Source organism: Apteryx rowi, unplaced genomic scaffold (assembly GCF_003343035.1).
Source record: "Apteryx rowi isolate R43461 unplaced genomic scaffold, aptRow1 scaffold_952, whole genome shotgun sequence".
NCBI classification, from domain to species: Eukaryota; Metazoa; Chordata; class Aves; order Apterygiformes; family Apterygidae; genus Apteryx; species Apteryx rowi.
In genome coordinates this window covers 180,789-191,370 of record NW_020451263.1, presented here as the reverse complement: position 1 = coordinate 191,370, position 10,582 = coordinate 180,789, and the positions used below count along the sequence as shown (strand labels likewise).

Below are 10,582 nucleotides of genomic sequence, written 5' to 3'. Positions count from 1 at the left end.
GCCGCCCCCGGCCCTGCCGCCCGGCCCTCACCGCGCTTGACGACGTGCATGGCGGCGGGCGGCGTCCCCAAGGCGCGCGGGTCTCCCAACGGCTCCTCAGCGCCAAGCGCGCACCAACCGCTTCCCGCTCCCGCCAACTGCGCTGGCCCCGCCGCGCCGCCGTAGCGCTCCGCCCCCTCCGGCTGAGGCCGCCGCCGCCGCCATCTTGGCTCCGGGCATCGCCTCCTCGCCGCCTCCTTCCCCCACCACCGCGATTTCACGCGCTGCCTCTAGCCCCTTCGGGGTGGGCTCATCCGTACCACCTCCCCGTCCTTCCCCCTTCTCCTCCCAGGAAACACCACCCTAGCAGCGGCAGCCGGGCCGTTTGCCCGCTTCCAAGATGGCGACCGACATCTCGCCTCTCCTTCGAGAGCGGCGGCGAGACGAGAACAGGCCGTTTACGCCGGCCCGAGGGCGCCACGTACGGGGCCGCCGGAGGGACAAAATACCCCCGTTTTGCAAAAATAATTACACTAATAAGGGTAATTATTGTAATAATAACAATAACCGTGATAATTATACTAAAGAAAGGCCCAGCCGGGGTATTCAGCGCGGTTCTCCAAACAAGGGGCTCAGGAGGTTTTAGGTCGTGGCAGCGTAACCCATGAAGAAACACGGTGGTCCAGAAGAAACAGGTCGGCTCCGTTCTCACCCCGACCAAAAACGGGGGCAATCACTGACTCGTCGGCTCCGGAGAGAGCCGGTGGGGTGAAACRAACCCCGCCGGCGTTGGCAGCCCAGGGTGCCCGTCCTGACACGGGCAAATTATGGACCTGATCAGGAAACGACAGCAAATTTGGGGTCGTTTCTCTATTTTATTGGAAAAGGGGCCTACAGGATTAAAAGAATAAAAAAAAAATCAGCATTGTGATTTATTTGAACCTTGAGCTGTGCTTCACAGATCTCTGCCCTCAAGTTCTCCTACTTTATTATTATTATTGTTATTATTATTATTATTATTATTATTCACTCTTTTTTTGAAAAACAGTAGTAGGTGGAGCAGTTGTTTCATTCCGTGAGGCCGTGCCAGTGTGTCACGGGTTAAAAACCGTTGCAGCGGAAAGCCAGCCTCCTCCCCTGCAGCGTGACTGTGGCTAGATCAGAACGACCACAATAAACCCAAAGCCTGAGAGGTGATTTTTCTTTTTTTTTGGAAGGAAGCGCAGCAATGAAAACCCAGCTTCCTGCAGCTGCAGCAATGCTCACCTCCGCCCAGCTCTGCGACAGCCGCGGCTGGAGCGTCTTTGCTAGCAGGTTCCCATTCTCGCTCCTTTGCCGATTTCCGCAGCGGAATTTCCTCTGTGGAAACAGGCTGCCTCTAACCGTCGGAGTTGCAGGCGCGCTCAGCTGGCCTTTCAGCTGAGCCGAGCCTTCCCCARCTAGGAAACCAGCTCTGAGCTAGAGCAACGTTCAGAACTAAGAGAAGTTTGTTTCTGCACCTTAAATTCATGTGATACGAAGCCACGAGACAAGGGATCTGATCGCGCCGTGGATAAGGGGGCAGGCGTACAGCGGGACGCTCRGCTCCCACCTCTTGCTGATGCGCAAGGTCTTACCTAGGATGGAGGGAGCTGGGGAGCCCGAGCACAAGTCCAGCGCCTGGCGCGCTCTGCGGGCACCAGGAATGCTAGGCCAGCTGGAAACCGTAGAGATTCGCGTCTTGACCCTCTACGGCGATGTGCTATGCGATGCCGTGATGCCAGTCCTTCTTTCTGGACCAAGGTGTCCAAGACCTCCCTATCGGCAGGCCTCTTTTCCAAAAGACAGTTGTGAGCATCTTATGGGGTATCTTAGGCAATCTAGTCTGTAAGGAGAAAATACAGATGGATGCGTCTAATCCTCCACCTCGTGCTTGCTTTGTGTATCATGGGACACCGTGATGGATTCTGAGAAAACTGATTTCCCAACTCGGATTGATYATTGGTTCCTCACTTGCCTTGGGACAACTGCAAGGCTGTACCATAAGCAAAACCACCAAAAAAGTTAAATACGCCTCTTCCATTCCACCCCTCTCTTGGGTGGAATTACTTTTAATCCAGATCAGTTCCYTGACCCAGAAACATCTGTAGAAACRCMATTCTTTTGAAGAGACCGCTTGATTTTGGTTGYCTCTGTTGTAAGCTCTAGGATGTTGCACAGCCCTAGGACCACAAGCGTGGTCTGGCAGATGGCGTGAGGTGGAGGCGACCGCAGTCACCGAGTGGCGTGTCTCCTTCTTCCTTTGGTTTCCGCCCATGATGAGCTTCCTTTTTCTCTTGAGYTAGGTTCAACAGCAGTCACCCCACAAAGACGTGAGTTTATAGCCTTTCTGAGGGAGTCAGGAGCCGAGTGGAAGACTGGGCAATTCAACACCCAATCCCATCCTGCAGAAGTGTTTTGTGTTGAAAATAGTTGTTTCTGCTGAGTCCGGATTAGAARCCTGCCCCGTTCTCCACTCTCCCTTCCTTACTGCGGTGGCAGGGGATGGTCCCGGTTGAAGGGATAATTCCTGCTTCCAAGGAACCTGCTCCGTTCAGAGATTAGAAACAGGCTGGTTCCAGACGCGGTGTCATGGAAATGGCCAAAGAGAGGCAGGGCCAGTGCATCAACCAYGAAAAACGCATGTAATATTGAGGGACAGACAGAAGCCGGTGTGCCGTTTGTCAACACCGCTCTTTCCCAGCAAACAGGCCAGGAGAGCACAGACGCTCGCCGGTGTGAGGGAGTCCCTCCGCACCGCTCCCTCCTCTTCCTCACGTCCCCAGACCCGCTGGGGTGGGAGACTGGCGCCGTGGCTCCCTCCTCGCGCTGCCCTGCAGCCAGGTGGGGACCCGCCGGCTTCACCGTGCCGCAGCGCCCGGCTGCCCCTCGYGCGCAGGGTCGCAGGTGGGGACGTCCCACGTCCCAGCGGAGGCTCGGTGCTGAGCGGGACCTCCCCAGCGCGCACCTTGCACCAAGCTCGAGCACCCACCCACGGGTGCCATCCGACCTCAGCCCTGGCTCCGAAACTCGTACCGGGCAGGGGGTGATGCCTCCGGTCCCTCCTGGCTGCAAACCCCCAGTGTGCAAGCTGCGGCTTCCAGGGAAGCTCCCGGGGAATCCCGGCACGGTGCATCCCATGCCAGGAGCGGGGCAGGCCCGGGGCGGAGCTGCACCTGGCGCAGGTGAGCGGAGCGCGCGGAGCGCGGCCCTCCCTCCCGCCGAGCAGGAAATGCCGTGCACCGGGCGCATCGCCACGCCGGGGCTCCCGGCCCCCGCCGCGCCGCCAGAGCCCACGGTAGGACGGGGACCCCCCCCGCGGGGACGCGCCTGCGCTGCCGGGGAGCCGCGGGTGCCCCCCGCTTCCCGGTGCCGGGTCTCCCTCCCCGGCTCCCTCGTGGCTGGCACCGCCAAGGAAACCCCCGGCGGCATGCCAGGAGCGGACTTGGGAACTCGGAGCCCTGACGCCAAGGGGATGGCGAGGCCGCGGGTCTCCGCCTGGCTCCGCTGCCCTTGCAACCCCAGCACCGTGGGGCGGCGCAAGGGTCACGAAGTGCCCGTCTCCATCGCGGCCGGGCAGAGGTCTCCTCGCTCTTCGCCCCGCGGCTGCGTTTTTAGCAGGGCTGCTGGAGGTTGCAGCGAGCGGCCCGAGCCTGGCGTCTCCTCGGGCATGGGGCAGAGCGCAGTGTCCCCCCGCCCGGAGGTTTGGGCACCGCCGTRAACCCCTCCGGGTTGACGCCGGCTCGGCCGAAGCCCTCGTGTTGGTCTGCGTTGCCACCCCGCTTCCCCAGCCTGCCCGTGGCGAGGCCGACAGCGAGCGGTGGGGCTGGGGTGCTTGCATTTGGGGTGGGCAGGGGCGCTGGGAGCGGATCCCGCTGAGCCGGCAGCTGGCAGGTTGGTGGGACCAGATGTGATGTTCAGGGTATTTGCATTTGCAGATTTTAAGCAGCTGCGGTCCTATAAAACATGATTGGCGATGGGTGACCGCCGGAGCGCTCAGCTGACGTGATAAATGTGCTATCTGCCTTGCAGGCTCCTGTCTGGAGGCTCATAGGTCCCCCAGCTGCTTTGGGTGTGTGAACGAGATACCTCACAGCAGCCCTGCAGGAGAAGGGCAAGAGCGGTATCCTGGGCCAGGAGACTCGCCCAGAGGGTCCTTGAGCGTCTCTGGGCAATGTGGGACCAGGATAGTGGGAAGCACCAGAGGGTGGGAGACTGCAGCCTGCGCTTGGAGCACGGGACAGCCATTGTAGAGCCAGCCAGGTCCATCAGGACTTGCTGGGTCTGTGCTGAGGCTCGCTGTGCCYGGCCTGGCTCTTGTAAGCAAACAAGTGTCTTTGTACCAGGTTATCTGGAGGCTAGATGGCTTTGATACAGTGCCAGACGCAAGGCAGAGCCCGCTCGGGCGAGCCAGCACCCATGGCACAGCTAATCTGCAGTTCATTTCGATGACCCACAGCTAATCAAGAGCTGATATCTGGTATCTTATCTGGAAGGAGCACGGTGAGGCTCTGTCTGGTTTCKGGAGGAAGCAAGCTCGCAGAGGTGCTGGCACTCCTAGGCTGAGATCCCCTTGGATCGGGTCCGTGGAGGACGCTGTGCTCCACCTGTGGACTTTGCACACGAGCAGACATCCCTGTGGCCCAGAAGCTCCTTGTAGAGCACGTGAACTCAGGCCCATCACGCAAARGTGCTGTCCTGTGCTGGGAAACAGGACCCAGCCTTGGCCGAAGGACCTCAGGAGGGTTGGGTGAGGCTGTCGTGAGAGGCAGCATGGCTGGCGGAAGAAGTTTAAGCAATACGTCACGTCGCTTCGGGAAGACAAGACCCAAGGGCTTGTCCTTAGCGAAAGCGGAGGTGGAGGGCAGGGGGYAGCCGGGCCGCAGGGTCGCAGCAGGAGATGCTCTTGGTGCTGCGTGCTCTGCTATCTGACCGGCCTGCTGCTCCGGCGTCCAAACGCAGCGTCTCCACCCCGGCTGCTCTGGTGTCCGCAGCCCCGTGAGAAGGGCCGAGGCTGAGGAATGTGCTGGATTTCAGGGTTTCTAAGGCCCCCGGAGACTTTTCCCACATGGCTTGGGTTTGCGGAATACTTTCCCGATGACCCATCCCGTTGTTCGGGAAGGGGGTGGTGTCGGTCAAGGCAAAGAGAGCTTGTGCAGGGTACGTAAGCGCCGGACACACACACACACGCGCGCGCGCACCCCCAGCGCCTGGGGAGAGGCAGTGCATCGCTGAGATTTGCTTTTATTTGAGCCGAAACTGGATGCTTTTCTGGAACAACCCCTCACGCTCCCGCGGGAGGGAAGCCTGGGTTGGCCATCCGCCTTGGAGCCCAGCTCGCCCTGCCAGTCCCCCCTCCCCGGGTCTGTCTGCTCCGAGCCGTGGGCGTGCGGGACACCACGTCCCCCCCCTTCCTTGCCGCCGTGGGAGGCTCTGCCACCGCGAAGGCTGCTGAAACCGTCCCACCGAGGGCTTGTGGACCAAGGGAGCGGGTCCACCTGGACCTCATGGGCAGGAGCACGACGCTCTGCGCTGACCCCAGCCCGCCGTGTCCCGGAGGCAGCCGATTTTCGGGAGAGCCTCAAAGCCCATGCTGGGAGCCGGGCACATTGACGGCGGTTGCAGGGGACGGGCACGGAGGGGTTGCCGACACCTCTCCTCCCTCCACAGGTGAACATCTTCCAGGCGGAGAGCCTGGCGGCGGAGCCCTCTCCGGGCCCTCCGGTGCCCGACGCACCGCGGGACACCTGGTCCGGGAAGCACGAGTTCCTGCTCTCCTGCTTGGGCTACTGCGTGGGGCTGGGCAACGTGTGGCGCTTCCCCTACCTGTGCTACCGCAACGGAGGAGGTGAGGGCAGGCGCCGGGAAGCGGCTGCAAAACCGCCCTTCCCTGCCCAGGCAGGCGGCCAAGCGAGGAGCAATGACCCTCCGCCGCTCGGAGCCGGGGCAAAGTGCGGGCGGGCGCAGCGGGAGCAGGCGCCCGGGGGCCGGCGTTCGTCTGGCAACGCGCCCCGTGCGCTGGGGCCGTGGGAGCGCGGAAACCTCCCCGAAACCCGTGAGGTCCTGCTGCCTCCGCGCCGGCCCCGTGGCTGTCCGCAGGCCGTGCGCATCCCTCCCGGTGCTCCCCGGGCGCCGCGTCTCCTGCCGCGTCCCCCGGGGTCCTCGCGCGTCCCCATCCCGGGCGATTGCTGGGACAAGACACCCCTTTTTGGGGCGCGGGACGCCCCTTTTGGGGCTCATCCCCCCGGCCTGGCGCGGCGAGGGCTGCTCCGGCTTGGCGCGGCAATCAGTGCGCTCGCCACTGGATGTCACTGCCGCCCGCACGGATCCACGCTGCCCGTGGGCACCGGCGCACGGATGCTGCCTCCCGGCACYGCTGGGCACCGTCCGGGAGCAATCGGCTCCTGGGATGGGCACCGGCATCCGGGGAGCGGCAGCCTGCGGGATGCGTCGGACAGGCAGCAAAACGGCAGGAGACGCGATTTCGTGGTGCCGTGGGCAGAGCACAGGCRCACTCGCTGCGCCGGTGGCTCCTGCAGCCTGGTGACACATGTGGCTGGTCCCCTCCTGGCCCACGGATGGTGGCACCAGCCGCTCCGCCAGCCGGCCCTGCCGTGTCCGGCAGGATGCATCCCACCGCCGTCCCCTCCTCCGGGCCGCGGTGCCCGGCCGGACGTCTCCCCGACCCGCCGCCACTCTCTCCCTGCCAGGAGTCTTCCTCATCCCCTACTTCATCATGCTGCTCCTCGCCGGGCTGCCCCTCTTCCTCCTGGAGCTGAGCCTGGGGCAGTACGGGGCCGCGGGGCCCATCGCCGTCTGGAAGTGCTGCCCGCTCCTGAAAGGTACGGCCGCCCTCGTCTTCCTCGCCCGCCCCGGCTCCGGCTCCGGCTCCGGGACGGATCCGAGCGGCGCCCTTCTCCCTCCTGCAGGCATCGGCGTCGGCATGCTGCTGGTGTCCTCCCTGGTGTCCCTCTACTACGCCGTCATCCTCGCCTGGACCTTCTACTACCTGGGCACGTCCTTCCAGAGCCCGCTGCCCTGGTCCTGCGACGCCCCCCGGAACAAGCCCCTGTGCCAGGTCGGTCCCGGCGGGCCGCTCGGCGCCGCGTCGCGGCGGGGGGCCGTGGGGGACGGTGACGGTGACGGTGACGGTGACGGGACCCGTGGGGGCCTGTGCGTTGCAGAACGAGTCGGGGAACGTCACCCAGTTCAACCCCAGCGAGACCTTCTGGAAGTGAGTCGCCGAGCCCTGCGGTGCTGGGGGGGGACGGGGATGGGGATGGGGACGGCTCTGCCTTCGCCCCGGGGTCCCCGCGGGGCTGATCCGCCTCGGGCAGCGTCCGCGGATGCCGGAGGCGGCGTGAAGGGCTTCGCGGGTGGGAGCGGGCATCGGCGCCCCGTCCCGCTAACCGGCGTCGGCGCGCTCCAGCGAGCAGGTGCTGGGGGTGACGCGCAGCTCCGGCCTCGGGGACCCCGGCCCGGCGCAGTGGCCCCTCGCCCTGTGCCTGCTGGCCGCCTGGATCGTGGTTTTCCTCTGCATGCTGAAGGGCATCCGCAGCTCGGGCAAGGTGAGCGGGGGGGACGCCGCGGGGCGCCGGGCCGGGGATGCCGCGGGGGGGGTTGGCAGAGCGGGGCCGAGCCGTGTGCCGCCCTCCGCGCAGGTGGTCTACTTCACGGCCACCTTCCCCTACCTGGTGCTCCTCATCCTCCTCATCCGGGGAGCCACGCTGGAGGGCTCCATCGACGGCGTCCGCTTCTACCTCTCCTCGGACTGGAGCAAGCTGCAGAGCGCGCAGGTAACGCCGCGCCACCAGGGCCGGGTGTCACGCCGGAGCATCCGGCCGGAGTCGGGATCGGGTTGGGACCGGCGCCGCGGGTGCCGCAGCCTCCCCGCGCCCTCGTCGCCGGCAGGTGTGGAGCGACGCGGCCTCGCAGATCTTCTACTCCCTGGGCATCGGCTTCGGGGGGCTGCTCTCCATGGCCTCCTACAACAAGTTCGACAACAACGTCATCCGGTGAGCGGGGGGGGGGGCCTGTGGCCGGGGGGCAGCGGGGTGGCAAGGGGGGGCGGCCGGCCGTGACGCCCTCCCCGGCAGGGACACCTTGGTCATCGCCGTCGGGAACTGCTGCACCAGCTTCTTCGCCGGCTTCGCCATCTTCTCCGTGCTGGGGCACATGGCCCGGACGAAGCGAGTCCCCGTGGGCAACGTTGCGGACTCAGGTGAGGGYTCCCGCTGYGCCGTGCCRTGCYGTGCCCAGGGGACGTCCCAGGGGATTGCATCCAACCTGGTCGCTGGCTCGGTCCCGTCTCACCGCTGCGGCGCTGCCACTGCTGCCTCCTTTTACACCGTCCCTTTTCTCCCGGCCCGCAGGCCCGGGGCTGGCGTTCGTGGCTTACCCCGAAGCCCTGGCGCTGCTGCCCGGCTCCGCGTTCTGGTCCATCCTCTTCTTCCTGATGCTCTTCACGCTGGGAATCGACACCCTGGTGATTGTCCCCCCGCGTCCCGCCGTGCCTGGCCTTGGGGTGCCAGGTACACCCCATCCCGGGCACACGGGAGCCGGGAGCGCGAGGACGAGGACGGGGATGGGGACGGGGGGATGCGTGGGTCCCTTGCAGGGCCCACGTGGGGCAGGGATGCAGCCGCGTCCCGCTGACAGCCCCGCACTGACGTCCCCGTCCCTCAGTTCGGGAACATCGAGGGCATCCTCACGGCGATCCTGGACGAGCTCCCGGCCCTGCGCRTCGGGAAGCGGAGGCCGGCGCTCCTGGGAGCGCTCTGCGGCGCCTTCTACCTGCTGGGGCTGCTGCTGGTGACCCAGGTGCGGCTGCACCCCGGGGGCCGGGGCACCGGCACGGACCTTTTCCATCCCCCTCCTCCTCCCCGAGCCCAGCTTGGCCGCGGGATGCCCTGCGCCTCCCCGCTGCGCCCGGCCGCGGGCGCTGACGCCYGCACCCGCCGTCCGCCCCGCAGGGAGGCGTCTTTTGGTTCACGCTTATTGACACGTACAGCACCGGCTTCGGGCTCATCATCATCACCCTCTTCATGTGCCTCGGCATCGCCTTCTGCTACGGTGAGCGGCGCGGCGGGACGGAGCCGCCCGACGCCCTCTCCGCCCGCGGAGGAGGGGGGTGTTCAGCACCCGGCGCTGCCCGTGCAGCGTCCTCCAACTGCCGGTGCGGCTCGGGGTGTTGTGGGCGCCCCGGACGGGGTCTGCCCCGCAGAGTGGTGTTGGGGCAAGGTTGGGGGGGGAACCAGCCGACTGCGTCTCGTTTGGGCACCTGCAGGGGTGAACCAGTTCTGCCAAGACATCGTGGACATGATCTGCCGGCGCCCGCCTTGGTGCAGCCACGCGTTGGGCTACTTCAAGGTGTGCTGGGTCTTCTTCACGCCCTGCCTGCTGCTGGTAAGTGCCGCGCGCCCGCCCGAAGCCGAGGGGAGAAGAGCTTCCGCCCCGTTGCATCCCGTCCCATCCCATCCYATTGCATCYCGTTGCATCCCATCCCATTCTCCCTCCTCTCCGGCCTCGGCCCTGTCTTTGCCTCCAAGAGGGGCAGGTCTTGCCGGGTCTGGGTGCATTTGGAGCAGGGCAGCCCCATCCCYGGCATCCTCGTGGGTCCCCCTGTGGATGCCGGATGGGGTTTGGGGCAGCTCTGGAGGTCCCCGCGGTGCACGGCCCCCTCGGACACGGGGATGGCGTTGGCCACGGCCTGGGCCACGCTACGGGACCAGTGTGGGGCAGGGTGGCCCCAGGGTTTGGCAGCGGCGCCGAGGCGTCACCCTGCTCCTGCCCGCTCTGCCCTTCCAGTTCACGCTCATCTACACCTTCCTGGACGTGTCCAGCGCGCCCCTGCGCTACGGCGCCTACGAGTACCCGGCCTGGGGCAGGAGCCTGGGCGTCTGCATGGGCGTCCTCACCTGCCTGCAGATCCCGCTCTGGGCCGTCGTCGCCCTGTGCCGCGAGTCGGGGACGCTGAGCGACGTGAGTGCGCGAGCCGGGGACCGGGATCCCGTCCGGGATGCGGGGAGGAGCAGAGCGGGGCATCCCCGGGGATGGGGATGGAGACRGGGAGACTTTCCCCTGGGAAGGCCGGGAGCCGGCAGCGATGCCCTGCCTGCGCCCTGCCTGCGYTCGGCRCTCAGYGCRGCRCCYRTCCCGCAGCGCCTGCGGAAAACCACCCAGCCCCTGCGCTCCTGGCGGACGGCCACCGCCCGGGACGCGGCCGAGAACGTCATCGACGTGCCGTTCACCATCACCCTCACCGGCACCGACTTCGCCAGCAGCTACGAGTCCTGATGCCGGTCGCGGGGCATCGCGGGTCCTCGCCCGGAGCCGCTCGCGGGGACAGGAGCCACCGGCGTCAGGGACGCTGCCCGGGGCCCGGGTGCCAGCGCACCTCGCTCCTCGCGCTGATCCAGAGGATGCTGAGCGCTGAGCGCAGCGTGTATTTTAATTCTCCTTCCTGGAAATGTTTTACAGGCTTCAAAAAGAGGTTTCTAATGGGCTCTCTGGCCGGGGCCGCGAGCGGGGCCGGCCGGGCTGCCCGGGCAGAGCTCCAGCCCTTCGCCTGCCTCCCGGCGGTTGT

General features: G+C 65.9%; 2 protein-coding genes across 2 annotated transcripts in view; one reads left to right on the top strand and one right to left on the bottom strand.

Annotated features, from left to right (window-relative positions):
* The window catches only part of RRM1 (ribonucleotide reductase catalytic subunit M1), an 18,546-nt gene extending 18,393 nt beyond the window's left edge, over positions 1 to 153 (bottom strand). The window contains exon 1 of the mRNA XM_026092284.1: positions 32 to 153. Within this exon, the coding sequence (XP_025948069.1) occupies positions 32 to 50 (19 nt within the window). The 5' untranslated portion in view covers positions 51 to 153. The remainder of the gene's footprint in view (positions 1 to 31) is intronic.
* A 3,076-nt stretch (positions 154 to 3,229) lies between these two features.
* Positions 3,230 to 10,398, top strand: LOC112978638 (sodium-dependent proline transporter-like). Its single transcript, XM_026092283.1, is given in 14 exon segments — positions 3,230 to 3,295; positions 5,668 to 5,845; positions 6,708 to 6,839; positions 6,927 to 7,075; positions 7,182 to 7,231; positions 7,427 to 7,565; positions 7,659 to 7,793; positions 7,909 to 8,218; positions 8,370 to 8,482; positions 8,683 to 8,817; positions 8,970 to 9,069; positions 9,284 to 9,402; positions 9,805 to 9,978; positions 10,159 to 10,398. Coding segments are annotated over 14 exon segments (1,935 nt in total). The 3' UTR covers positions 10,294 to 10,398.
* The last annotated feature ends 184 nt before the right edge of the window (positions 10,399 to 10,582 follow it).